General features: G+C 50.1%; 1 protein-coding gene and 1 non-coding gene across 5 annotated transcripts; both read left to right on the top strand.

The window, feature by feature from the left end:
• Positions 1-1154: 1154 nt before the first annotated feature.
• Positions 1155-27881, top strand: SEC14L2 (SEC14 like lipid binding 2). Of its 4 annotated transcripts, none has more exons than XM_023190674.2 (12): positions 1155-1467; positions 3604-3679; positions 10523-10566; positions 11283-11342; positions 11603-11791; positions 13382-13477; positions 13619-13679; positions 14784-14867; positions 19893-19999; positions 20082-20221; positions 20369-20538; positions 26363-27881. In XM_023190674.2, the coding sequence occupies exons 1-12, from the start codon at positions 1414-1416 to the stop codon at positions 26491-26493; spliced, it is 1212 nt and encodes a 403-aa protein (XP_023046442.1). In that variant the 5' UTR covers positions 1155-1413; the 3' UTR covers positions 26494-27881. The 4 variants fall into 4 exon arrangements, with proteins under 4 accessions (XP_023046442.1, XP_031790444.1, XP_023046441.1 ...); XM_031934584.1 differs by having other exon boundaries at positions 25349-26423; XM_023190673.2 differs by lacking the exon at positions 26363-27881 and having other exon boundaries at positions 20369-21112.
• On the top strand, positions 25153-25256 carry LOC111525397. Its single transcript, XR_002726080.1, has one exon. It is a non-coding gene; the product is annotated as a U6 spliceosomal RNA (small nuclear RNA).
• Positions 27882-27971: the final 90 nt, after the last annotated feature.

The raw sequence follows: 27971 nt of genomic DNA on the forward strand, positions 1-27971 counted from the left end.
AAGGGTCTTATATAAAGATCTTAGCCATATATCCAGTAAGGAAGGCAGCCCTGTCCTGCCCCAGGCCAGAAGCCAGTGAGACTAACTAGGGCAGAACTGCCTGAAAACTCTCTGCAGAGGTGGGCATTGGGGGCCTCAACCCTCACTCTGCACCCTGCAGCAGACCTCTATGGTGGGGGCCACACCAAGGGCAGAGCAAAGTCCTTAAATGTCTTTAACAGGCCTGGTGCCTTTGCCTCTGGGTGAGGAGACAGACTGGAGACATTCTGCTTTCTCTCTCCCAGAGACTTGAGTGTTGAGGGAGCCGAGGCATGGCTCTGGGAGATGAGATGCCCACAGACTCCTGGGCCTAGCTCTGCATTAATTCCAGGCCATAAGGGGAGGGCACAGCTAAGCACTTTCCATGTGCCAGGCAATGGGCACTCCACATCTGTCATGCCACTAACAACTTTGGATAAGCCATGCCTTGTCTGGGCCTCAGTTTCCCAAGCTGTTAAATGAGGTAAGTTGCATGATCCCTGAATGATCTGTTTCTCTCTCCCTCCCAGGGTTCTGCCAGCACCGGGATCTGTGGCTCTATTGGAGCATTTCTTACATTCATTCATTCATTCAGGAAACATTTATTAATAATCCCTGTAGGCCGGGCACGGTGGCTCACACTTGTAATCCCAGCACTTTGAGAGGCCGAGGCGGGAGGATCACTTGAGGTCAGGAGTTCGAGACCAGCCTGGCCAACACGGTGAAACCCTGTCTCTACTAAAAATACAAAAATTAGCCTGGCATGGTGGCGTGCACCTGTAATCCCAACTTGGGAGGCCGAGGCAGGAGAATAGCTTGAAACCGGAAGGTGGAGGTTGCAGTGCGCCGAGGTCGTGCCACTGCACTCCAGCCTGGGTGACAGAGCGAGTTTCCATTTCAATAAAACAAAAACAAAAACAGAACAATCCCTGTGTGCAGGATGCTGTGCAGTCCTGCACTATGGGAGCCTGGTTAGAAGAGCTCATTAGATAGCACCTTTCAATCCCTCCTTGTTCAGAGGCCCAGAGAGCTCAGGTGTCTCGCCCAAGGTCACCCTATGAGCTAAGAGTAAATTTGGAACTAAAACTGAGACTCCCTGCCCTTCTGATACCCACTGGCCTCAGTCCCGGTGGGCGCACTTGCTCGCCTCCTGCCTGGGTTTCTGACTTCAGGAGGGCGGAGGCAGCCCATGTCAGAGCCTCCCGCGCCCCAGTGCAGCGCTCCCTACCCCGCCCCTCGGGACCCTTTAAGAGGCGGGGCTTGGCTGCCAGCTCCGCGGCCCGGGCAAAAGGCTGGGACTTTACTCCGGGTGGCGGCGAGGACGAGTCTGTGCTCCATCAGCTGCCGCACTCGCCGCCTCCCGCCCCCAAACCCCATCCCCGCGGTTGAGCCACGATGAGCGGCAGAGTCGGGGATCTGAGCCCCAAGCAGAAGGAGGCATTGGCCAAGGTGAGCCCTAGCCCTGGCCCGGGCTCCCGCCCCGGGCTGTGGCCCTCGCCCTCCTGCGGCAGCGAGAAGGGACGGAGCTGGTGGGGGCCGAGGGTCCGTGGCGGGCGGCGGCGGGAGCAGAGGCGGCTGCCCCAGCCTGGCCCGCGCCCGCGGATGGCTCCTTCCTCCCTCTGCCACCCTCAAGGTCCCAGGAAGTTTGGCCACCCCCCGCCCAAGCTCCAAGCAGCCGTGGCGGTGCCACCTGGGAAGAAGTGGTTGCTTGTGAGTCCCCGGAGGCCGCTGAAAGCACAAAGGCAACATTCATCCTTGGGATTGGCAGCCGGGCCCTGGGGCAGGGGCAGGGGCAGCGGCCCAAGTTTTCTCCCATTTCCGGGAGGCTTTCTTTTTGCAGGGGCAGTGGCACGATGGAAAGGGCTCTGGATAGCTCCTTGGGAGACTTGGATGGCTCCTGCCCCCGGCACCAAGCCGCTGTGCGACCTTGGGCAAAACCCTGCCCTTCTCTTTGCTCCTTGATGCCATGGAATGAGGAGGTTGGACCAGATGATGTTGAAGGGAACACCTCCATGTGTGAATTCCAGGCTCCCCCCATGACGCACTGGGTTGGGGTTAGTTTGAACTGAGACCAGCCGTCCCGTCTTGCATCCCAGACCCCTGCCTGGCTCAGGACTTAAGGTTTATGCTCCTCAGAAGGCAAGAAGATGAGCCTGGCTTTGCCTTGGCACCTGTGACAAGGAGGGGGCAACAGTTTGAGGGCTGGACCTTCCTCTTCACCAACTAAATCTCTTCTCTGTCACCCCTGGGGAGTGAGCAGGTCGGCTGTTCTCTGGGCAAGAGCTGATTGGGTCTGGCCCCAAGATTTGGAGGCTCCACAGCTGGGGAATTTTCCATGGCTGGGAAAGGTGGGGCGGGGGGCAGATGTCTCCTGCCACTGACAGCAGTGGGGAGGCACCAGCTCCATGAAGGCTTTGTCCCAGGCTGGGCCTCCCCCATCCCAGGAAGTCTGGACAGGGAGGCTTCAGATTTTACTGCTGACTCGCAGGAGAGGTCAGACAGAGAAGGGATTAGGTGGTGATTAAACTGGAGACCAGGGGCTGGTTAGGGTCCTTAGAGAGGGGTAGCTTCATGCCTGCAGTCTGGAGGAGCAGTTTCCCTGGAGCACTGGGAGCTGCTTTGTGGGGTGGGGTGGTCTGAGTCCCTGGCCGACCTAGGCAAGGGGCAGAGGTGGCCAGTCCTTGTTAGTCTCTTCTAGGACTGCCCTGTAGGTCAGTGGCCAGGGAAAGGTGAATGGCTAGGAGCAGGAGGCTCAGGGAGGGCATATGGGGGCCCGCTCACCTACCAGGGAATGAGAGGTTGGAGGTAGATGTGGCTGTCCCTTGAGGTCAGTGTCCATCTCCTTTGTTTGGCACTGCCTGCATTTTCCCATTTCCTGGCTTCCCCTACTGGAACCGTTCCCTCCACCTGAGTTGCCCGCCTCCCTCCCCGATGCCTTTGAAGTCCGTCAAGCCCAGCACAAATGCCAAGTTTTATAGGAAGCCATGTGAGACCACCTCTTTCTTCCCTCTGCTCCCCAGCAAACTCCTCACCATTCCATGGGGCAGAAGACCATGGTGGAAAGAGCATGTGCTCTGGACTCAGACAGACCTGGGTTTGCATCCCAGCTCTGCTAATGACTAGCTGTTTGACCTTGAGCATGTTACTTGGCCTCTCTGAGCTTTAATTCCTTCATCTGTAGAATGGGGACAATACTTCTACAGGTTGTGAGTGAGGAGTATATAAGCTACGGTGCCAGGATCAGCGCTGAGTGACGGAATGCTTGGTAAACTGACAGTCTTTACTGTAGTCCATGCCAGAGTGCCTACTATCACGATTAGCTGGAAACACATCTGCCTGCCCCCAGACTGGTGTGTGGGAGCCCTTGTTGTGGGACAGGGGCAGTGTCTCACTCCTTTCCCACCTCCTGCCCTGCTACCTGGCACCCCCTGACAAGAGAGTACTCCAGGCAGGATGAGTGCCCAGGTAGTGTCTGCAGAGTTGAACCATGTTAAAGAGGGGTGCAGCAAAGACCTCAGTGGAGAGTCCTGGGCAGAGGGCAGTCAGGGTGGGCCCTACCACTCACCCCGATGCCTCTCCCTACAGTTTCGGGAGAATGTCCAGGATGTGCTGCCGGCCCTGCCAAATCCAGATGACTATTTTCTCCTGCGTTGGCTCCGAGGTGAGGGAAGAGGGGCTGCGGGAGGCTGGGGCAGGGGCTTGTTCTGGGCAACAGAATGGCACCCTCTGAAAACCCTCTGAAAACCCCTGGCAATTGGGGCATCTGGAGTGTCCAACCTTTAGCGCCACAGGGCCCTTGACAATGATATAAGCTCAACCCTCCTAGTGGATAAAGACACTGAGGCTCAGAGAGGTGAAGTGACTTGCTCCAAGCCACACAGTGAGCGAGTTGCAAGCAGAGAAAAGGGTAGAGTCCAGGTCGGATGACCCTTGGCCCACAGCCTTTTCCATCTACTCGAGAAATCTGCTCTGTGAGGGAGTTGGGGAAATGGGCTGAAGAAAAAGTGAGAAAGGCCCCAGCCATGTGGGTGGTCGGAGGCGGAGCCGAGTGTAGAACCAGAGTCCTGGCCCCTGCTATGCCCTGGTGTGATGGCAGATCCCTACAGACCACAGTTTAGGCAACTTGAGGGAGGGACAGAGTGCATAGGGAACCTGAGGGGCACAGCCTGACCTAGGGTGACAAGAGTCTCCTCAAACCACCACCAGGCTCTAGAGCCCAGGTCCTGGTTCCAACTCTTCCCTGGCCTGGCTGTGGTGCCTGGTTCAGAGTAAACAGTTCCCTAGGATCCTCTTCTGGAAGAGCAGGACAAAACCTGCCTGCTGCCAGACGTGGCATGACAGAGCTCTGCACGTGGTGCTGAAATGCACACATTTCTACCGGCATGAGGGTCAAATTCAGCCCGGTTCCCCAATCCCTGAGATGTTTCCATTCTTTCCCCTCCTCTCCTCTCCTGTGATTCAGGTCATGTGCCACCCTCCCTGATTCTTCTGACACTTTTTTCCCCCCTCTATATAGAAATTTCATTAACAGACATAAAAATAATAAACAAAATTTCACTATGGCCAGGTACAGTGGCTCACGCCTGTAATCCCAGCAGTCTAGGAGGCTAGGCAGGCAGATCACTTGAGGCCAGGACTTTGAGACCAGCCTGGCCGACATGGTGAAACTCTTATCACCACTGAAAAATACAAAAATTAGCTGGGCATGGTGGCAGGCATCTGTAATCCCAGCTACTCAGGAGGCTGAGAAGGGAGGGTCGCTTGAACCCGGGAGGTGGAGGTTGCAGTGAGCTGAGATTATGCCACTGCACTCCAGCCTGGGTGACAGAGCAAGACTCCATCTTAAAAAGTAGGCTGGGCACAGTGGCTCATGCCTGTAATCCCAGCACTTTCAGAGGCCGAGGTGGGCGGATCACGAGGTCAGGAGTTTGAGACCAGCCTAGCCAATATGGTGAAACCCCGTCTCTACTAAAAATACAAAAAAATTAGTGGAGGTGGGCTGGGCACGGTGGATCACGCCTGTAATCCCAGCACTTTGGGAGGCCGAGGCAGGCCGATCACAAGGTCAGGAGATCGAGACCATCCTGGCTAACATGGTGAAACCCTGTCTGTACTAAATATACAAAAATTAGCCAGGCATAGTGGCGGGCGCCTGTAGTCTCAGCTACTCCGGAGGCTGAGGCAGAAGAATGGCGTGAACCCGGAAGGCAGAGCTTGCAGTGAGCCGAGATCGCGCCACTGCACTCCAGCCTGGGAGACACAGCAAGATTTTGTCTCAAAAAAAAAAAAAAAAAAAAAAAAATTAGCAGAGGTGGAGGTTGCAGTGAGCCAAGGTTGCATCACTGCACTCCAGCCCGGGTGACAGAGTGAGACTCTGTCTCACTTTTTTTTGAAGTAGAGACTTGGGTTTCACGTTGGCCAGGCTGGTCTCAAAATCCTGGCCTCAAGTGATTCGCCTGCCTCGGCCTCCCAAAGTGCTTGCATCACAGGTGTGAGCCACTACGTCCAATCAGAAAATTCCACTATGTTCTAGCAGAGCTTAAGTTGTGGTGTAGAATCATCTCCTAAAATATTAAAGTACAAATTATGCCCTATTATTTTAATTTTAATTATTATTATTTTTTGAGACAGGGTCTCACTCTGCTGCCCAGGCAATGGGCATGATCATAGGTCACTGCTGCCTTGAACTCCTGGTCTCAAGTGATTTATTTATTTATTTATTTATTTATTTATTTATTTATTTATTTAAAGATGGAGTCTTGCTCTGTTGCCCAGGCTGGAGTGCAATGGTGCAATCTCGGCTCACTGCCACCTCCATCTCCCAGGTTCAAGTGAATCTCCTGCCTCAGCCTCCTGAGTAGCTGGGATTATAGGCTCCCACCACCACACTGGCTAATTTTTGTATTTTTAGTAGAGACAGGGTTTCACCATGTTGGCCAGACTGGTCTCGAATTTCTGACCTCAGGTGATCTGCCCACCTCAGCCTCCCAAAGTGCTAGGATTACAGGCGTGAGCCACCGCACTTGGCCGTTATTTTTATTTTTTTATTATTTTTTATTTTTTTTGAAACGGAGTCTCATTCTGCCACCCAGGCTGGACTGCAATGGTGCGATCTCAACTTACTGTAACCTCTGCCTCTCAGGTTCCAGCGATTCTCCTGCCTCAGTCTCCCAAGTAGCTGGGATTACAGGCACATGCCACCATGCCCAGCTAATTTTTTTTTGTATCTTTAATAGAGACAGGGTTTCACCATGTTGGTCAGCCTGGTCTCGAATTCCTGACCTCATGATACGCCCGCCTTGGCCTATTTTTATTTTTGAAACAGGGTCTTGCTGGCCTCAAACTCATGGGCTCAAGTGATCCTCCCACTCAGCCTCCTGAGTAGCTTGGATTACAGGTACACACCACTGTGACTGGCCCTATTATTTCTTTATGGACACATAAAGACATGCACATGCACACCCTAGGAGTCTGGGGGCAGGTGAAGAAATGTATTTTCCTTTTCTTCCCAGAAATTTCATAGAGCTGGCATGCTCCTGAGAGGTTGCCTGTAAACATCTGAGGGCAGATGCATCCAGGAGCCTCTGGAAGTGTCACTTGCCTCTTTCCCCAAAAAAGCTTCCATCCCATCCCCCTACCCCAGTCTACCGCCCAGAGAGGGTGGAGGGGCAGTGTGGGGGCGGCAATGGAATCAGTCCAGGCTGGAGGAAATTTTGGCCCAGCATTTGCTGAAGGGCTGCAGCTAGAAGCAGGTGGGTGGATAGAGTGGGGAGATAGTAGCCTTCTTAAAGGGCCAGTTGCAAAACGATCCAGCAGACTAGGGAGCTGCTGTTCCGGGGAGAAACATGGTTTCTGAGAGCCACTGAACAACAATAACAGCTCTCTTACTGAGGCAGGGGCCAGCGAGGGGTCCTGGCAGCTGGTCTGTCGATTCCTGGGGAGCCTCATACTTCAGGCACAACCTACCCCCTCACAGTGGCGGTCATTCAAAGAGTGTTGTCATTCTCATTTGCCAGATGAGAAAACAGGCTCAGATTGGGGAAGGGACTTACCTGAAGTTACACAGTTAATGTGAAGCAGAATCAGGGCAGAAACCTAGGGCTCCAGCCTCCAGGCCAGTATCCTTTCCAGGAAGCCACCCCTGCTCCTTAAAGCCAAGCTCAGCCTCTTACAACAGAGGAAGTGTCTCCTCTGCATTTCATTTGTGCCTCACATTTCCCAGGCAGGAGCTCAGGCCTGGTCAGAACCTAATATGAATCTCAATTGGTTTTTTTGTTTGTTTGCTTGTTTTGTCCTTAAAAAAAAAAAAAAAAAACCCAAAAAATAACAACAAAAAACCAAGGCCTGGCATGGTGGCTCATGCCTGTAATCCCAGCACTTTGGGAGGCCAAGGTGGGAGGATCACCTAAGCTCAGGAATTCAAGACTAGCCTGGGCAATAGAGCAAGACCTTGCCTCTACTTAAAAAAGAAAAAGAAAAATTAGCTGGGTGTGGTGGTGTGCACCTGTAGTCCCAGCTACTCAGGAAGCTGAGGTGGGAAGTCGCTTAATCCAGTAGTTTGAGACTATAGTGAGCTATAATCGCACAACTGCATTCCAACCTGGGCGACAGAGCAAGATTCGTCTCAAAGAAAACAGCCTTTTCTCTTTCTCTCCTTCAATCTGACAGAGACCTTTCAAAAAAGCCACACACCAGCAGAATGTCTGTCCCTAACCTAGGTGTGGGCTTGGGGCTGCTCTTCCTCCCTTTCTCCACTGAGGGCTTCAGTTTTCTGCTGGCTTCCAGGCACGGAGAGCAGGTCCGCAAGTCTCCTCTGCTTCCCCCTGACTGAGGCTGAGCTCTGGGCACCCCAGCAAGAAGGATCAGACAGCAGGATAAAACAAGGATGTGGTGGAGGCCCTGGGAGGGAGTCTGAGTCTCTGCATTTTACAGGTCTAGGGAATGAATGAACCACCACCACCCAGACGGCTGTTCCTGAGCTGGGTTCTTGCAGTGCCCCAAGTCATGCTTTGAGTTGCCCCTGACCAGGTCAGCAGGAGCCTGGAGAAGCCTCAATCAGGCATGGGGAGGCCCCAGGTGTGGTACTGCCAGGAGCAGGTAGCAACTCTGGGCGAGCCCTCACAGAAGATGCTGGATGTTGGGCCTTGGCAGATAAGGGTTAACTGGAGAGCCTCCCCAAGATAAGGGGCTCACAGTTCGCCACCACTCCTATTCCCTAGGAAGATAAGCGTTCTTCTCACAGTAGCAGTGTCCTTCCTATGGAAGATTCTCATTTTCATGGTCCAACTCCCCCATCTTGAGAGGACAGTGCCTTGCATCTTCCAAGTGTTTCTAGCTTATCAGATGATTTGGTCAGAGGTGTACAGGATCTTGTCCAAGGTCAAGCAGAAAAATGAAGAGCTGGGAAGCAAACCCAGAAGATATTCCTCTAAAAGCTGTCCCATGCTATCGTGGCAGCACACGAAGAAGGATGGGATTCAGTTCTGCCAGGATGCGTCTGGCACCTGTGACGGGTGTGGCGTTGATCATTTGATCTTGAGGGAGCCTATGGGCCCGGGAGAAGGGACTGATTTTCATAACAGCAGAGTCAGGGAATGTGCTCGGCACTCCCAGGGAGCGATGGTTAAGGGACCAGTGACAGTCCAGAGGGCAGCCTGTCTGGCCCAGGTTCCAGGGCTGTCAGCAGATCTAGATGCCAAATCCACAGAGGACATACAACTGGGAGGGACAGTTCATAGGTCAGATGGCAAAACTGATCAGAATCTGGATCTCAAAACTGTTTAAAGGATGGACTGAAGTTGACTGTAACAAGAGGAAATTTGATAGGGAAGGATCTAAGGTCTCTCTTCTCCACATATGCAATGGAGGCTTAGCAGTGGCACAGGTGAAAAGGATTTGGGTGGGGGTGGGGGGGGTTCAGTGCCCATAAGCTCCACCTGAGTTAAGGGTGTGCCTGTTGCCAAGAAAGTTCTTAGGCCGGGCACAGTGGCTCATGCAATCCCAGCACTCTGGGAGGCCCAGGCGGGTGAATCACCTGAGGTCAAGAGTTTGAGACCAGCCTGGCCAACGTGGTGAAACCCCATCTCTACTAAAAATACAAAAATCAGCCAGATGTGGTGGCACGTGCCTGTAATCCCAGCTACTCAGGAGGCTGAGGCAGGAGAATCGTTTGAACCTGGGAGGCAGAGGTTGCAGTGAGCTGAGATCACACCATTGCACTCCAGCCTGGGAGACAAGAGTGAAACTCTGTCTCAAAAAAAAATAAAAAGAAAAAGAAAGTTCTTAGACAACACCTGGGGCTCTGTGTGGCTCTTAAGAGCACACTCTGAGGCGGCCCTGGAAAACTGGAAAACATTCAAAGGGAAGTTATTTGCATGGACTTGAGACCACGCTGTGGGGCTTGGTAAAGGCTCCAAGGATGGGCAGCATGATGGTAGGGGAGATGCAGGGTGACAGCACAGAATTTTCCAGTCTTGGAAGTGTTGTCATGTGGCTAAGGAGGCGATCCTAATCTCTGAGTATATCTGAAATGAATCTCAGCTCAGTATCATGACAGCTGAGTGCAAATTGCAGCTATGATTACCTGGGAGTAAGCGGCCTTGGGGGTCAGTGAGGTCTTTGTGTTCAAGCTGGAGCAGGACAACTTTTGGGGCATCATGCATAAAGAGGTGACCCAGGTGAAACTGAATTCTGAAACTTGTCAGGAGCCCCGGGAGGCAGACCCTTTGTGTGGCTTTAGGGAATGTGTGGGCCCTTTGAGGACAGGACAAGGTTGGGTGGAGGCTCATCAACCCCTCTATCCCACTGGGCTATTCTGCCAGCTCTGCCATAGATTACAGGGGCAGCTATATTCATCTTTGGTTTTTGTTTTTCTTGGGACAGGATCTCGCTCTGTCACCCAGGCTGGAGTATAGTGGTGAGTTCTCAGCTCACTGCAACCTCCACCTCCCAGGCTCCAGCAATCCTCCCACCTCAGCCTCCCAAGTAGCTGGGACTACAGGCACATGCCACTACCTGTGGCTAATTTTTTTTTTTTTTGGAGAGACGAGGTCTCACTGTATTGCCCAGGCTGGTATGTTCATCTTTGAACCGTGGTGTCAAGGTCTCAGGATTGGATGTGAGACTGTGGAAGAGATAAAGTTTGTCTGTGTAAGGGGGAAGGCCAAATGATAAGAGGATCCAGGGTTCATTTTCACTGAGAGAAGGGAAGACCTTTAAGTTGATTTTAACACTGGAGTAAAACTCTTTTGACCCTGAAGTTACAATGGCTGCCCCCAGCTGCCCTGAATTTGACCTGCTCTCCTCGCAAACCTGGGGCCTCTGGTGCCCCAGAAGCTCTCAGTAAAGGCTCTCACGTTAGCTTCTGCTTGTAGGATGGTCTGAGGGTTAGCTGGAGAGATGACGGGGAGGAACTGGCCCTGTGATGGGAATATGGGAATCTCCCCATCCTTGGACACCCAGTCCTGCTAACCTAACCCTGACCAGAACTGTTTCCCTGTTACAGCGAGAAGCTTCGACCTGCAGAAGTCAGAGGCCATGCTCCGGAAGGTGAGACACGTTTGACTCTGAATCCCACTGTTGCCTCAGTTCCTCCCCATCAGAATCACTCCTTGCGTGGACTTCTTTTGCTGCACCTCCCATCCCGATCACAGCTTTTGGCTTTGAGTATCAGCTGACCACTGCTGCTTTATCCCTCTGGGACAAACTGCATTCCCTTCCCTGGCAACACAGGCTTTCATAGCTCTGGGCCAGCCAAGAATGGTAATCTGTTCTGCTAGGACCTCTAACACAGGCAGGGCCTTCTTTTCCATTCCTGCCTAATGCCTTCTGGTGACCACTTACGATCTGCTGGTCCATTCACGCTGTCGCTTATTGCTACGTGCCTATTAAACCTCCCCCACCATCCCTGCTTTCTCTTTTCTTTTCTTTTTTTCTTTTTGGAGACAGAGTCTCGCTCTGTCACCCAGGCTGGAGTGCAGCAGTGGCATATCGACTCACTGCAGCCTCCGCCTCCTGGGTTCAAGACATTTCATGCCTCAGCCACCTGAGTAGCTGGGATTACAGGCTTGTGCCACCACGGCTGGCTAATTTTTCTATTTTTAGTAGGGACGGGATTTTGCCATGTTGGCCAGGCTGGTCTCGAACTCCTGGCCTCAAGTGATCCATCCACCGTGACCTCCCAAAGTGCTAGGATTACAGGTGTGAACCACCATGCCCAGCTGTCCATCCCTCCTTTTAAAAATTTCCCCATTGTGTCTTTGTAGCACGTGGAGTTCCGAAAGCAAAAGGACATTGACAACATCATTAGCTGGCAGCCTCCAGAGGTGAGCACAAATTATCCCACCTCATCCCTATGCTAGGCCTTTCAGACCCACAACCTGGGTCCTGGGTCCACTGGATTTGGCTCCTTAGAGGAAAGGTCTGACAATGCCCACTGAGCCCTGATGGTCTCCAGAATGGGCATCTGTTGGTACCCAGGGGAGGGATATAGAGAAAGATACTGATGAACCTGGAGTAAGGCCCTGTGGTCCAGGCAAGGTATGGATGCCTGCTGACCAGGCGGCTCCTCTGTGTCTTTGCCCAGGTGATCCAACAGTATCTGTCAGGGGGTATGTGTGGCTATGACATGGATGGCTGCCCAGTCTGGTACGACATAATTGGACCTCTGGATGCCAAGGGTCTGCTGTTCTCAGCCTCCAAACAGGACCTGCTCAGGACCAAGATGCGGGAGTGTGAGCTGCTTCTGCAGGAGTGTGCCCGCCAGACCACGAAGGTGAGTTGACCACAGCACAGGCATTCCAGCAGAAGCTGGGATGTCACGCAGGAATATAAACACAGCTTCAGGGCCAAGGCCCAGAGGTTTTTTTTTTTTCTTTTTTTTTTTTTAGTTTTTAAAACTATTTTAGTAGAGATGGGGGTTTCGTCATGTTGGCCAGGCTGGTCTTGAACTCCTGACTTCAAGTGATCCACCCACCTCGGACTCCCAAAGTGCTGGGATTACAGGTGTGAGCCACTGGACCCGGCTGAGGGCCAGGCTTTGGGATTTCCTAGACCAGTGACATTTCCAAGTTTGAGAATATTCCCAAATGTCTATTTTGCCATGTAAGGACTTTAAAACAATGATCATCTATTGTTGCCATCATTAACACCCAAAAACTATAAGAATGGCAATAATCTCAGATTAAAAAGGAGTCTTTTAGGAGGTTGCAGTGAGCCAAGATCATGCCACTGCACTCTAGCCTGGGTGACAGAGTGAGACTCCATCTCAAAAAAAAAAAAAAAAAAAACAAAAAAAAACAGTCCTTTACATTGAATAAATTTAGCTTCATAAAAAACTCACTATGTTTTTGTCATTTTTCTTATTTATCTGGGGACCCAGTGAAATCTTATTGTGGACCAACCCATCCTTGAGCAAGTATTTGAGTATCACTGGTGCAGATGATCTCAGATTCTTGCTTCTCTAATTCTGTATTCAAAAAAGATAAGGATGGCTGGGTGTGGTGGCTCATGCCTGTAATCCCAGCACTTTGGGAGGTTGAGGTGAGCAGATTGAGCCCATGAGTTCAAGACCAGCCTGGATAACATGGCAAGAGCCTGTCTCTACAAAAAAAGTAAAAAATTAGCTATGCATAGTGGCACATACCAGCTACTAGGGAGGCTGAGGTAGGATGATCACTTGAACTTGGGAGGTCAAGGCTGCAGTGAGCCGTGATCGCACCACTGCACTCCAGCCTGGGCAACAGGGCTAGAACCCTGCGTCAAAAAAGATAAGGATAGTTGATTCCCTTTACTGAGAAAAAGGCTGAAGAACAAGCAGGAGCTGCCACTTCCCTCCTGCCCTCCTCTCAGCAGTTGTAAAGATCCAGTGAAATGATGCCATAAAGTCTGGGAACATTCCCACATTCATCTGCAAATGTTCACAGAGAGCCTACTGTGCACAGAGACCCTGCGGAGCGGGAGATGCAGGAGGCATTAGACGTGGATGCACCTGAGGGTTCAGGGTGCACAGAGCATCTGTGCTCGGGCATTTAAGTGGCTCTACAGGTACCGTGCACAGAGCACATAGTGACTCAGGAAGGGGGAGGCCATCAGGCCAAACTGCAGAACCAAAGCCATCTCAGATGTCATCCAGATCCACCCAGTCATATACTGGATAAGAACACGGAGACCTAAGCAGGAAGAATGACTCGCCTAGGCCACAATTCTGGCCTGGGGTGATTATCTCAATTTGGAAAACTCTAGGTCCGGCCCTAACTAGCTCTGGTTGCTCTATGGGTGCACAGTGCAATCATTTGCCCAGGACTGGAGTGGGCTTCTGAAGTAGGACAGCCTGACAAGACTTCCTGCTCTCTGTTCCCTGCAGTTGGGGAAGAAGGTGGAGACCATCACCATAATTTATGACTGTGAGGGGCTTGGCCTCAAGCATCTCTGGAAGCCTGCTGTGGAGGCCTATGGAGAGGTGAGGGGCAGGGGTGGGGAGGAAGGGGGCAGAGGTAAGGGGAGGACTAGTGGGCCCCTCTGCTAGGCTGTCCTGTGGGATGGGTGAGGCGATGGGGGCAGATTCTGAGCCTGCTGGAATCAAGAGTGATTGTTTCCACAGTTTCTCTGCATGTTTGAGGAAAATTATCCCGAAACACTGAAGCGTCTTTTTGTTGTTAAAGGTAAGTTGGGAATTTCTTGTGATAAAGCCAGATGGAAAAGAGGGGTCAAAAATATGACTGGGGCAGATGGAGGGCCCAACAGTGAGCCAAAAGAGGAGTCTAAGGACATGTTCAGAAGACTGCTGCCCCTGCTAGTGTGCTGGCTCACGCCTGTAACCCTAGCACTTTGGGAGGCTGGGATGGGAGGCTCTCTTGAGCTCAGGAGTTTGAGACCAGCCTGGGTAACACAGCAAGACCTCATCTCTATAAAACAGTTAAGGAAATGAGCTGGGTATGGTGGTGCATGCCTGTAGTTCCAGTTTCTCAAAGCTGAGGCAAGAGCATTGCTTGATCCCAGGAGTTTAAGCCTGCAGTGAGCTATGATTGTGCCACTGCACTCCAGCCTGGGGGACAGAGCAAGTCTCCGTCTCAGAAAAATAAAAATAGGGCTGGGCACAGTGGCTCACTCCTGTAATCCCAGCACTTTGGGAGTCTGAGGTGGGCAGATCACTTGAGGTCAGGAGTTCAAGATCAGCCTGGCCAACATAGCAAAACCCCATCTCTACTAAAAATATGAAAATTACCCAGGTGTGGTGGCCCACACCTGTAGTCCCAGCTACTCAGGTGGCTGGAGCACAAAAATCACTTGAACCTAGGAGCTAGAGGATGCAGTGAGCCGAGAGCTCACTGAGGCTGAGACAAGGGCATTGCTTGGGCCCAGGAGTTCAAGGCTGCAGTGAGCTAAGATTGTGACACTGTACTCCAGCCTAGGTGACAGAGCAAGACTGTCTCAAAAAAATAAAATAAAAAGAAGACTGCCCTTCACATATGCAGACTACTTTACAGCTCACAGAGCTTTCGGTATTCATGACCTCCTTTGAGCCACCCAGCCTGATGAGATAGGAAGAAACCATTTGATTATATCCACTCTACAGATGGGAAGGCTGGACCTCAAAGATGCCCATGCTGAGCTGCACACCCTGGGCTGCCTACGTGGGCTCCACAGCCCTAGGGAACATGTGGCCCAGCATGGGCTGCTGGGAGGGTAAGAGGTGCTGCAGAGGATGCTGCCAGGGACAGACTGGGCACTGCTCCCGGCCTCACATTATCTGGTCTCTGTTCCAGCCCCCAAACTGTTTCCTGTGGCCTATAACCTCATCAAACCCTTCCTGAGTGAGGACACTCGTAAGAAGATCATGGTCCTGGGAGGTAAGTGGTCCAGACTGTTCTCAACTCCAAAGGATGGTCTGTAGCCTAAATCGGGTCCAGCTTTAGGGGTGTGGCCGTAGCCACCATGGCGAAAGCTCCCCCTGCTAGTTTGGGAGCAGTAGGACCCAGGAGCAAGCTGGGGCAGAGCTAGTGCCTTCGTCTGTTTTCCTAAGAACTCTTTCTCTCAGACACTCTAGCAGCAAGCACTGGGCCCATTATTGTACATTCAAAGATGAATGAAACTCCAGTTCTTGCCCTCAAGGAACTTACAGTATAACAGGAGACAGAAGACCTTAGAAAGAGAGGCTGCGTGCAGTGGCTCGTGCCTGTAATCCCAACACTGGGAGGCTGAGGTGAAAGGATCACTTGAGGTCAGGAGCTCAAGACCAGCCTGGGCAACAAAGCGAGACCCTGTCTTTACTAAAAGATAAAAAATAGCTGGGCATAGTGGCGTGCACTTGTAGTCTTAGCTATTTGGAGGCTTAGGCAGGAGGATCCCTTGAGCCCAGGAGTTCAAGGTTGCAGTGAGCTATGATTGTGCCACTGCACTCCAGCCTGGGCAACAGAGCAAGACCCTGTTTTTTAAAAAAAGGCCTAGAGAGAGAAAGCTATGATATAAACTAGAAAAGACAGTAGAATAGTCACAGAGAGGGTGCCACAGAGGTTGCAGGAGCAAGGTTGCTTTCAGTTGTGGAAAACTAGGAGCAGCTTCATTTGACAAGCACATAGTATGTGCCAGTCCCGAGCTAGTACCAAGACTACAAAGATGAATAAGACAGAGTCCTGGCCGGGCATGGTGACTCATGCCTGTAATCCCAGCACTTTGGGAGGCCGAGGCAGGCAGATCGCTTGAGCTCAGGCGTTCGAGACCAGCCTGGCCAACATGGTGAAAGCCCGTCTCTGCTAAAAATAGAAAAATTAGCCAGGCGTCGTGGTGGGCACCTGTAATCCCAGCTACTTGGGAGGCTGAGGCAGGAGAATCGCTTGAACCCAGGAGGTGGAGGGTTGCAATGAGCTGAGATTGCGTCACTGCACTCCAGCCTAGGCAACAGAGACTCCCTCTCAAAAAAAAAAAGGGTCCCTTGAAGGTCTTTTGGCCTCTCTGGGAAGGCAGACACAGACAAATCTGTCAGCATGCTATGGTAAATGTATGGAAGGGGAAACCACAAAGTGCATGGGAGCACTCAGCAGGAGCACTCACTCCACCTGAGCTAGGCAGGGGGTGATGCCTACCTAAGCTGCATGCTATGGAATAGTAAGAGTCTGCTAGATGGAGCAAGGCAGGAAGCTGCTTGGCAGAAAGAAGAGCACTGAACAAAGACCTTACATAGTATGGCAGAGGCAGCTGTTCTAGAATGTAAGGCAGGGTGCGGCAAGGTCTGAGGCTGGAGAGGGAACCAGGAGTCAGGCCCCAGAGAATCCAGGGCACTAGGTTGAGAAGTGGGACATGACTCTACAGGCCACTGGGAATCAGAGGAGTTTTCAGCAGGGGAGTACTACAGATTTTAAACTGAGACACTGTACTAGCAAGATTGCAAAGGGTGCCACTTTGCACACTGTTGCCACAGTCTATGCAAGAGGTATTGCAAGCCTAAATCGGGGCAGTGGCAATAGGGATATAGAGGAGAGGATGGATTTAAGAATTATTTAGGGCCGGGGCCGGGCGCAGTGGCTCATGCCTGTAATCCCAGCACTTTGGGAGGCTGAGGTGGGCAGATCATGAGGTCAGGAGATCGAGACCATCCTGGCTAACGTGGTGAAACCCCGTCTCTACTAAAAATACAAAAAAAAAAATAGCCAGGCGTGGTGGCGGGCGCCTGTAGTCCCAGCTACTTGGGAGGCTGAGGCAGGAGAATGGCATGAACCTGGGAGATGGAGCTTGCATTGAGCGGAGATCATGCCACTGCACTCCAGCCTGGGTGACAGAGTGAGACTGAATTAAAAAAATAAAATAAAATAATAATTATTTAGGGCCGGGCACAGTGGCTTAGGCCCATAATCCCAAACACTTTGTAAGTGTTTGGTGCCACTGCACTCCAACCTGGGCAACAGAGCGAAACCCTGTCTCAAAAAAAAAAAAAAAAAAAAAAAACTACTTATTCAGGAAGTAAAACAGCAGAACTCAACTGACTAGATGTAAGAAGTAAGGGAGAAAGAAATCTAGAATGAGCTCCTAGTGTCTGGCAGAGGTGACCGAGAGATGGTGATGATTAGTTCAACTGGGGAAAACAAAAAAGCTTGAAGTTGAGCCTGAGGAGTCTTGAGATATAAAAATGTTGGGAATACCTGAGTTTGAAGCTTAGGAGAACACTCCGGTCTGGAGATTTGGGAGTTATCAAATAACAGCAGCTAAAACCTTGTCAGTACATAAGAGTGCCTACGGAGGAACAGAGGTGGAACCCTGAGGAATATCTAAGCTCAAGAGCAGGCAGAGAAAGAGGAACCCACCAGGAAGACTGAGAAGAAGTGATTAATGAGGTTGGCAGAGAAGCAAGTCAACAGGGAATGGATATGCAGGGAAGCAGGGTTAACATCAGGACACAAGGCAAAGTGTGACCCAAAACCCAGCAAAGAGGACACATGGGCATCAAGCCAGCCAGGGACAGGCAGTTCAGTTCTGCTGAAGTGGAGTGGAGGGAGAAAAGGCTAGAGAGGTAGATTGGGCATCCAGGTATGGTGGCTCACACCTGTAATCCCAGCTACTCGGGAGGCTGAGGCAGGAGGACTATTTTGAGCACAAGGGTTTGAGACCAGCCTGGGAAACACAGTGAGACTCCATTTCAAAAACAAAACAAAAAGGTATATTGGGACAGGCTCATGAAAGGGTGAATGCCACCTATGGCATTGAACTTGGAGGGTAGGTAAGAGGGATACGGAAGGCTTCACAATGTTCATCTTTTGGTGACACATCAGAAGTGGAGATTTTCCAAATGTGTGCTAGTGAGGCCCGGGGAGTGAAGTGAACTCATCAGGGAAGTGTAGGACTTCTGGGTTCCAGACTTAGCTCTGGCAGCAACAAGCTCAAGCTCTGTTTTTTTTTTTTTTTTTTTTTTTTTTTTTTTTTTTAATTTAGGTCCCCACAAAAGCATTCTTTCTTTTTGAGGGAGTCTTGCTCTGTTACTCAGGCTGGAGTGCAGAGGTGTGATCACGGCTCACTGCAGCCTCAACTTCCTGGGCTCAAATGATCGTCCCATCTCAGTCTCCTGAGCAGCTGGGACTATAGCCAGCACACCCACCTAAATTTTTATTTTTGGTAGAGATGGGATCTCACTATGTTGCCCAGGTTGATCTTGAACTCCTGGGATAAAGCAATCCTCCTGCCTTGGCCTCCCAAAGCACTGGAATTACAGGCATGAGCCACTGCACCCAGCCAGCTCTCTGCTTTTTGTTGCCTCAGTTATTCTCTCCGTAAGATGGGAAGAATCCTCCTGGCCTTATCCCAACTCTCCAGCTGGACTCGGGGAAGAACTATAAAAGCTGAGCAAGAGGTTTTTATGATTTTTGTTTTTTCTGCTGCTGCCACCCACCATGGGCATGAGACGGTTTGGTTTCCTGGCAGCAGAGCTGTGTAGGAGGTTCAGTCTGTTCCCCTACCCACACCTAAAACTCTTTCAACCAAACCTGCCTCAGGCTGGGAAGGTACAGGATCTTCAACAGAGGGGGGAAATTCACTCGGGCTGGTCACTGGAGCTTAGCAGTGCAGATTAAATCACCTCAAGACCACAGACACCGTGTTCTCAGGAGTTGCATACTCTTTGTTCCCTAAAAATCTGAGGGCTGGCAGACTCTGGACAGTTTCTGTGGGTTTCCAGCCAGCATGACACTGGCTTGTACCCCAGGGCCTGGAGCTGCTGCCTCTATATGCTCTATATAGTAGGCATGGGCAGGTTTTAGTATCAAAATATTGTACCTGGCTTGTATTTATGAATTTGGATTGGTGGAGAAGTGCTTCTCAGCACTGGCTGTGCTAGAGTCAAACTCTCCTAGACAGGAAAGAGCTTGGGTATTTAAAAAAAAAAAAAAAAGCCAAATTACTGGTGGCTCAACAGCTGAAAATAATAGGAGCAGAAGCGAAATGGTGGCTGGGGTCAAGCCAAGGAATCCATTTAAGGGGTGACTCTACAGAAATGCATTTATTTATTAAGTCACGACTTAGCTGTAGGGGAAGGTGGGGGAAAGACACACAGATCTGCCCTCACAATGTTCAGTCTAATCAGGACAGGGTATGTGCATTCAGGCCTTCCTGCCCGCCACATGTGCTGTTCCCTCTGCATGGAATGTCCTTCTCCCCTTTCTTTGATCCCCCTCTGCTGTACTTCCATATATCACCTCCCTGGGGTAATAACATACTCTTACATGTATAAGGCACTTTATGGTTTAAAAAGCCCTCTCGGCCAGGCGCAGTGGCTCATGCCTGTAATTCCAGTACTTTGGGAGGCCCTTGTGGGTGGATCATCTGAGGTCAGCGGTTTGAGACCAGCCTGGCCAACATGGTGAAACCCCGTTTCTACTAAAGATAGAAAAAATTAGCCGGGTGTGGTGGCAGGTGCCTGTAGTCCCAGCTACTCAGGAAGCTGAGGCAGAAGAATCACTTGAACCCGGGAGGCGGAGGTTGCAGAGGTTGCAGTGAGCCAGGATTGCGCTACTGCATTCCAGCCTAAGGAAACAGGAGAGGCTCTGTCTCAAAAAAAAAAAAAAAAAAAAGCCTTCTCAAGTACTTAGTTCATTTCACTTCCACCATAACCAGGCAGGGCAAGAATAAGGTCACTTAGCTGTTCAGACACAATGAGGACAGGAACCAGGATCTCGATTTCTGGCCTGGGGCAGAGCCATCCTCTGGCTCCTACTGAACCCCCTGCAGTACTATGCATGCACTGTGTGCTCCTAATGCAGGAATTTGAGGCGGGGTGTTGGGGGTGCGATGAATGGTTTTTTTCTGCCTCTTCAGTGTACATCACTAGGGTTATGGTGAAATCTTACCTAGTGTTGAGATACATCTCTATCCTTCCTTCCCTCTCCTGCCAGCAAATTGGAAGGAGGTTTTACTGAAACATATCAGCCCTGACCAGGTGCCTGTGGAGTACGGGGGCACCATGACTGACCCTGATGGAAACCCCAAGTGCAAATCCAAGGTATGAGCCGCCAGAGGCTGGAGGTGAACAGGGATGCCTGGCTCAAATGCATATTCCAGTTCACTCCATGCCATGCTTCTAGATCAACTATGGGGGTGACATCCCCAAGAAGTATTATGTGAGAGACCAGGTGAAACAGCAGTATGAACACAGCGTGCAGATTTCCCGTGGCTCCTCCCACCAAGTGGAGTATGAGATCCTCTTCCCTGGCTGTGTCCTCAGGTAGGGGCCTGGGCCCTTCCAGGAGACCCGAGCTTTCATCTATAGGTCCTGATAGGTGGGCTGGGATAGGACAAGCCCTGGTGCCAGGACCCCAGAGAGGGCACACACAGACAGAATTATGTTATAAACTGGTGATGTCCCCTGCAGGTGGCAGTTTATGTCAGATGGAGCGGATGTTGGTTTTGGGATTTTCCTGAAGACCAAGATGGGGGAGAGGCAGCGGGCAGGAGAGATGACAGAGGTGCTGCCCAACCAGAGGTACAACTCCCACCTGGTCCCTGAAGATGGGACCCTCACCTGCAGTGATCCTGGCATCTGTAAGTATCTCTTACTTGGCAATGCCTTGAAGCCCCATGTCCGGCTTTCTGCCTGTGAGGTTCTTCTTCCTCCATGGATTTTTGGCTCTCAGAGTGTTAGAACTAGAAGTGGAATGCCATCAGTTCAACCCTCTCCTTGCTAGATGAAGAAATCTAGGCTTGGAGACTTGTTTATGGTGACCCAGCTGGTAAACAGCAGGGTGGGACTTTGATCTCATACTCTCAGTTATGGGTGAGTCACAGTCCTAGGTGATCACAGGGGTTCAACATGTCTGCTTTCTGGTCCAGGTCTAACTGGGTCTGTGACTGGCCAGATATTTCTTGGGGATGTTCCTTCCCAGAGGTCACAGAGGCAGAACTGGCTGGGTGGGCATGGGATCACAAGGTAAGCAGACTGCTCAAAAGTCCAGCCTTCACCCCTGAGTTTCACTCCTCTCCCGGCTGACCAAAGAACAGACACAGACAATGAGCAGGCAATTTACACAAGAATACAGGAATGAGAAACAGACATCAGAAAAGGTGCTTAATCTCTCTTAACTTTGTAATACCATTAAAATTCCCCTTGACTCAGCAATTCTACTTGCGAAAATTTATCCTACAGAAATACACAAATACACAAAGATATAGGAACAAGGATATTCCCAGTAGCGTGGGAAACTGGCAGTAAACAATATGACCATAATAAGGTCTGTTAAGTAAATTAAAATCCATCCGTACAATGTTAAAGAGAATAAACTGACATGTAAAGTATCTGAGACATATTAAACAAATAAGCATGAAACACAGCATGTATGGTATGTACTCACTTTGGTTAAGGAAGTGTGTACACACAAAATAATTCTGGGGAAATTTATTCTAACTCTAACAGTGGTTATCTCTAGGGTGATAGGATGTTTATGGAGGGCTTTCATTTTTACAGTATTTCTGCAAATATATTTTATGATGACTATGTATTAACATTACATTTATAAGCAGAAAAACCATACCTACACCCCCCTCAACACCCACAATCAAATCTCCAGTTTCTTTTTGTCAGAGCCAATGGAAAATCAATGAGAGCAAAGACTTTATCATCAGAGCTGAGCTAGACTTGACTAAAGGCTAGCTCCATGGCCTTAGGCAAGTAACAAAACCTAAGCTTCGGTTTCCTGACTGCTACACTGGGGGTATCTCACAGGGATACCTGATGATTCAATGTGATAAGTTCTGTGAGGCACTTAGCATAATGCCTGGCATAGAGCAAGCACTCAATGCACTGTAGTCACCACTATTATTGTTAGGACGAGGCCTGTGGGAGAAGGGCCATCCTGGAGACAATGCCGGGAGATGGGAGAAGCCCTGTGCCCCATTTCTATGGCAGTACCAGCACTACCAGGAGATCTGAACTAGCCTCACAGATGTCTCAGCTGCTCTGCTTGTCCACACTGTCACCCAACCTGAGATTTTGCCTCCTTTCTCACATCCCAGGCATCCTTCATCTCCACCGCCCCCTCCTCACAGATGCTCTGTGGTACCATATAGCTCCCAGGGGACGGGGACTATTCTTATTAGTGAGCAGCCGGGTCCTGGGAAAGAAGGCGTATATTGTGTGCTTCAGCAAGAACAAGGTTTAGCACCAGACCAGACAATGCCACCCACAGAGGAGAAAGCACTTAATACATATAAGCTTGAATTTTTTTGTCTGTTTCTTTGTTTTTAGTAGAGATTAGGTATCACTGTGTTGCCCAGGCTGGTTTCGAACTCCTGGGCTCCCAAAGTGCTGAGATTACCAGCATGAGCCACCATGCCCAGTCTTGAATTCTTTTTTTAATGGATGGGGAAGCTGGGACATAGAGAAGTGATGTTATCTCTCCCATAAAGTAGTTTGCGTAGACATCAAGACAGAAGACACAGAGAATCCTAGAGTCCTGATCCAGAACCTCTTGGCCATTGACTGTCCTGGATGTGACAGAGAGTGTGGAATCCCAGACCAGGGAAGTAACTGACACAAGGTCACAGAGCCAGTAGGAGAGCCCCAAACCATTTTCCAGCATCTGCCCATTACCCCTGTGTCTTCTCTTTAGTATCTGAAGGACACTGCCCAAGAAGGGAACATGAAACTTTTAACATAATCAGGTTGGGCTTGCAAACCCCCAAATTTATTTTAGCTCTTTCTGGATTTATTCCCAACCAGAACTTTTTACCTGCCTGCAGGGCCTTGTTGGATCTGCTCCTTGCCCATTCCCAAGGGGAGCAGAGGCAGGCCACAGGATCTGTTCCCCCTTCCCAGGTATAAAGACAATGAAGTGGGAATCGGCTGTTACCCGGTGGACAGCTAAGGTTAGATGTGAGCCCAGAGAGAACCCAGTATTAGCTTGCAAGTTCATCTGCAGGAGGGCAATGCCCTTGGAGAACCAGGAGACCCGTGGAAAGCAGAACAGTCATCCAGTGGAGAAATTAAAACTGTGCCAGCCTCCAATGGCAAGAGCACATTAACCTTCCCCAGGCTTCTCTGGTCCTTATCCCAGTGCACTAAATTACCGAGGAGGAGAAACCAAATTTTGAATTGATTTCACTTTTGTTTTCTCACCTAATATTTACCAAGGGCCTACTGAGTATAGAATACTCAACTAGGAATAAAAAGATTCCCAAAGAAAGATCTGGACTTCGTCCACTAGAAGTGCACAATGTGGTCAGAAGACTGGAAACACTGTAGAAAGGGTCAGCAGTGCTGTGGTGAAAACAGCCCAGCCAGGCACCAGGAGGCCTGGTTTCTGAGTCCAGCTTTGCCAATAACTCTCCCAGTGTTTTCAGTAAGTGTCTCTATTAGGTTTGGTTTTCCTTCTCCTTAAAATGACAGAAGTGATGGCCGGGCGTGGTGGCTCATGCCTGTAATGCCAGCATTTTAGGAGGTCAAGGCAGGTGGATCGAGGCCAAGAGTTCGAGACCAGTCTGGCCAACATGGCAAAACCCCATCTCTACTAAAAAATACAAAAATAAGCTGAGTGTGGCGGACATGCTGGTGATCCCAGTTATTTGGCGTAAGAATTGCTTGAATTCGGGAGGCGGAGGCTGCAGTGAGCCAAGACTGCACCACTGCACTCCAATCTGGGTGACAGAGAGACTGTTTCAAAACAACAACAACAACAACAACAACAACAACAACAACAACAACAACAAGAGAGGAGTAGACACAACAAAAAGGGAGGAGTAGACCAGAGCAGATTTTAATCTGGGGTCCCCCAGAGCAGTGGTTCTAAATCCTAAAGACCAAACACTTCCTCTTTACAGCAAATAGTGTCTAAAATGTCCCCTTTATTATTCTGAAGTGAAATTCAAAATACAGAAATTCTGAATATTATATCCTGATAATATAACCCATCCTACTTACACACATAATTTAAAAATCAATATAACCTCCTATGGTAATAGAAAAGAGATATAAAAGGGAACTAATTTAGAATATATATTTTTTCAATACATAAATGAGAGGGTAAGGTTGTACCTTTCCCACTGGGAACCATGGCCCCAGAGGGTCTACGATGGGCTCCAGGAAATCTAAAATTTTTTTTTTTTTTCAAGACAGAGTTTTATTCTGGTTGCCCAGGCTGGAGTGTAATGGCTCGATCTTGGCTCACTGTAACCTCTGCCTCCCGGCCTCAAGCAATTCTCCTGCTTCAGCCTCCCAAGTAGATGGGATTACAGGCATGGGCCACCATGCCTGGCTAATTTTGTATTTTTAGTAGACATGGGGTTTCTCCATGTTGGTTAGGCTGGTCTTGAACTCCCGACCTCAGGTGATCCACCCACCTCAGCCTCCCAAAGTGTTGGGATTGCAGGCGTGAGCCCGGCCAAATTGTGTGCTTTCATCAGATTCTCAAGGGGATCAGTTACCCAACTAAAGTTAAGGAGCCTTATCCTGGAGGGTGTCTGGGGGCTCTGTAAGTCTATGATTAGTGTCAAAATGAACCATGCAGACTCTGGAGCTGCAGTGACTCCACTTCCCTCGGGCCTGTGGCTCTCTGATCAACCCCTTTCTTGTTTCTGAGGCCAAGTATCTTGCTAGGCAGGGCCATTATCCACCTAGTACCAATGCAAAGGACCTCTCCTCCAGCATGGTTGATTCTGGTTGCTAAGGCTCTATCATCGAGGGCAGAGATGAAGCTTCACTCTTGCCAGAGGGACTATTGGCCCTGAAAGACCTCTAGTACAGGGGAAAAATAGATGACTAACACCTTACACCATGAGGAAAGAGTGGGTGGCGTGTCTACCCTTTGTCTAAACTACGCATTTTGTCCAGGGTCAGGAAAAGGTTAAGTCTTAGGATTAAATACAGAGTATTTTTTTTTCTTGCTGGGAACAGTGAGAGAAGACCAGGGTAGGGATGGAGCAGAGCTAGTGTTTTTGTTTTCACATTCAGTTCTCCTGAAGGGGTGTTTGACTGAAATGGAACAACTTCTCAAAGGAACGGGGTTAGATTAAAAGCAGCCTGTTCCTCTGCCAAAGTGTGGAAGCTTTCTCTGCCAAGTGCATGCCCATTTTCTCTTTCCAGAGGAAGCCACTGCTAATGTCTATTATCCTATCAAATATCTTCCATCTAGAAGCATTACGTTTCCATAATAAACAGGGCATACAGTGCTCGCTTCGTCAGCACATACACCAAAATTGAAACAATACAGAGATTAGTATGGCCACTGCGTGAGGATGACAATCAGATTATCTTAAATAAATACACAGAAAACAGGACATATAAACACACATATATTCACAGGAATTGTCTGTCATTCACTGTATGTATGAAGGAATTCTGAAACCGTCAAACTCATCACAGGATTTGAGGAAACTTTTCCATTAGGACAAGCACCAAAGTGGTATCATCAGAGAATCTGGGAGTCTAAACAGACCAAGCAGTAAAGCCAAAAACATTTTTACGTATGTATTTACAAAAATGTTACAAACTGCTTACATACTGTTCTGCAACTTGCTTTTTTGACCTCAGGACACATTGTGGACAGTTTCCTGTCACTTCTATGGAGCTAACCTCTTTTTAAAAAAAATCAGTATTCTGTCATATGGATTACAATATAAAATTGTTGAAGCAATTCTCCTTTGATGAACTTTTGAGTTTTCCCAGTCTCTTATTAATACAAATAAGGATGCAACGAGCATCTTTGTCCATTTATCTTTTTGCAGGATAAATTCCTGGTTCAGAAAGTTTGCACATTTTACCTTTTGTCAAAAATTGAACAGGGCCAGGTTTTCCAGGGTCCAAGTCAGGCAGAACAAAGGCAGCAATGTGGACCGACAGAAACTCCAGTTCTGTCATTTCCTCAGTGTGTGGCACAAGAGTCACACCACCTCCTTTTTATCAGATATAAAACAGGACTACTGCTGAACGCAGAGTTGGGGGGAAGAGTGAGATAACATATAGATTACCAACCCAGTGCTGCGACACACAGCTATTACTGTTGTTATTACAACTGCTACTGCTGCTGCTAATTCTCCTCCCACCTTTCAAAGTCCAGTTCAAGCTCTAACTCCTCTAAAAAGCATTTCACATGATTTCAGTCTACCAGGCCCTCTTCTTCCAAGCTGGTACAGACGAGATGGTCTCTGTCACTCATCTGGCACTTGGCATGTTCTGCCTATTTTTCTCTCTCCATGAATGTCATGTCAACGCAGCTAAATTAAGATTCAGAAGGTCAAGGATCATTGCCTAGGCTATCTTCATCCCCATGACCTGCCACACTGCCTTGCTCAGTCAATAAACATCAACAAAAATCGCTGTCCCCAAGCCCTTTGTCAGAACTGCCTGAGTGTCTGTCTGGTTTCTGCCTCCCCTCAGATGTCCTGCGATTTGACAACACCTACAGCTTCATTCATGCCAAGAAGGTCAATTTCACCGTGGAGGTCCTGCTTCCAGACAAAGCCTCAGAAGAGAAGATGAAACAGCTGGGGGCAGGCACCCCAAAATAACACCTTCTGCAGCAGGCCTGGCCCCCTCAGTGTCTCCCTGTCAATTTCTACCCCTTGTAGCAGTCATTTTCGCACAACCCTAAAGCCTAAAGAAACTGGGCTGGAGGACAGACCTCAGGAGCTTTCATTTCAGTTAGGCAGAGGAAGAGTGACTGGAGTGGGTCTCCTTGTCTCTCAAATATCTAAGGAGTCCCCAGGGGCTGCCCATTGTGATAGGATCTGTCTGTCCTGTAAAGTGTGCCAACTTCACCTGTCCAGGGACAGCGAAGCTAAGGGGCGGGGGGTACCACAGGGTGGCAGCAGGGAAAAAAATTAGAAAAGGGGGAAAGATGGGGACGTAACACTTCAGGGAAGTCAGCTGCCGGGGAGAAACTTGCTCCTAAATGAACACCTAAGTTGAGATCGCAATGAGAAGTAGCAGGGTAGCTGGTTGCTAGAGTTACGGTGGGGATCAGAAGCTCTTCCAAACTTTTTAGCACTGAGGCTTGGGTGACTTTTGGCTTTTCCCAGGTCTCAGGAGGTGGCCTGAGTCAGCACAGATCTTCCCACTTACGGCTAGACAGGCTGGCCTCTCCCTCACTTTGAGACTTTAGCAACTCCTGGGCCACACAGCCTGCCTCTTTGATTACTAATGATTGTCAGTGACTCAGAGCTTCCTGGGACTTCGGGTACCCACCCGCTGTTCTCCATGCAAAGCACAAGGGAAATGACCCCCAGGGATCACAGCTGTAGGGAGGGCCAGGGAGGTTAGGGGTGGGAGTGAATGCTAAAAGCAGATCTTCCAGTGCCCTTTTCAGTGCTACCGGCCTCTCACCAAGCAGTCCTCCATGTGAACAACCCCGAGACAGAAATGCTAAGTCGGATCAAGAGAGCAGCACTCGGAGAGGGTGCCCAACAACCCGCTTCCTGACTGACCTGAGCAAGGTCTTAGCAGTCCCACCTCTGTGGACGCATACCACGCGTGCAGGGAGTTCAGATGCCGGTCGGCATAGCCAGGCCTGGAGGCCCCCCAGGCAGGAGGCCGCCCAAAGGCGGGGCCAGAGTCTCGCAGACCAGGGGCTGGGGGCGGCCACAGACGGCCTCGAAACCACAGCCCTTACCCCAATCCCACGAGCCCCGCCAAAGAACCACAGGTGCCGGGCTGCACAGAACATGGGAAGGCGGCCCCAGATCTGGCGGGAACGCCTTTCCCTCAGAGCCAGGCCCCGGCCCCGCCTGGGAAGCTCATTTTGCGAAGCTGAGGGAGCTCGGGGTAAAGGCCGGGCTAGCGCGCACCGGAAGAGGCCGAGGCTGCACGGGCCTCTGCCAGACCGCTCAGGACATCCCGGCCTGGGTTTACAACGCTGTTAGGAAACTTAACCAGTGAATAAAACAACGTTCAGTGTGCAGGGAGTGAAATTCAATGCCCACCGCTTGGCTCCTCGCTGCCTCTCGCTCAAGACGCCCAAACTTAGGCGGCCTCAGGGACCCAGCAGCCG

The sequence above is a fragment of the Piliocolobus tephrosceles genome, chromosome 19 (assembly GCF_002776525.5).
Source record: "Piliocolobus tephrosceles isolate RC106 chromosome 19, ASM277652v3, whole genome shotgun sequence".
NCBI classification, from domain to species: Eukaryota; Metazoa; Chordata; class Mammalia; order Primates; family Cercopithecidae; genus Piliocolobus; species Piliocolobus tephrosceles.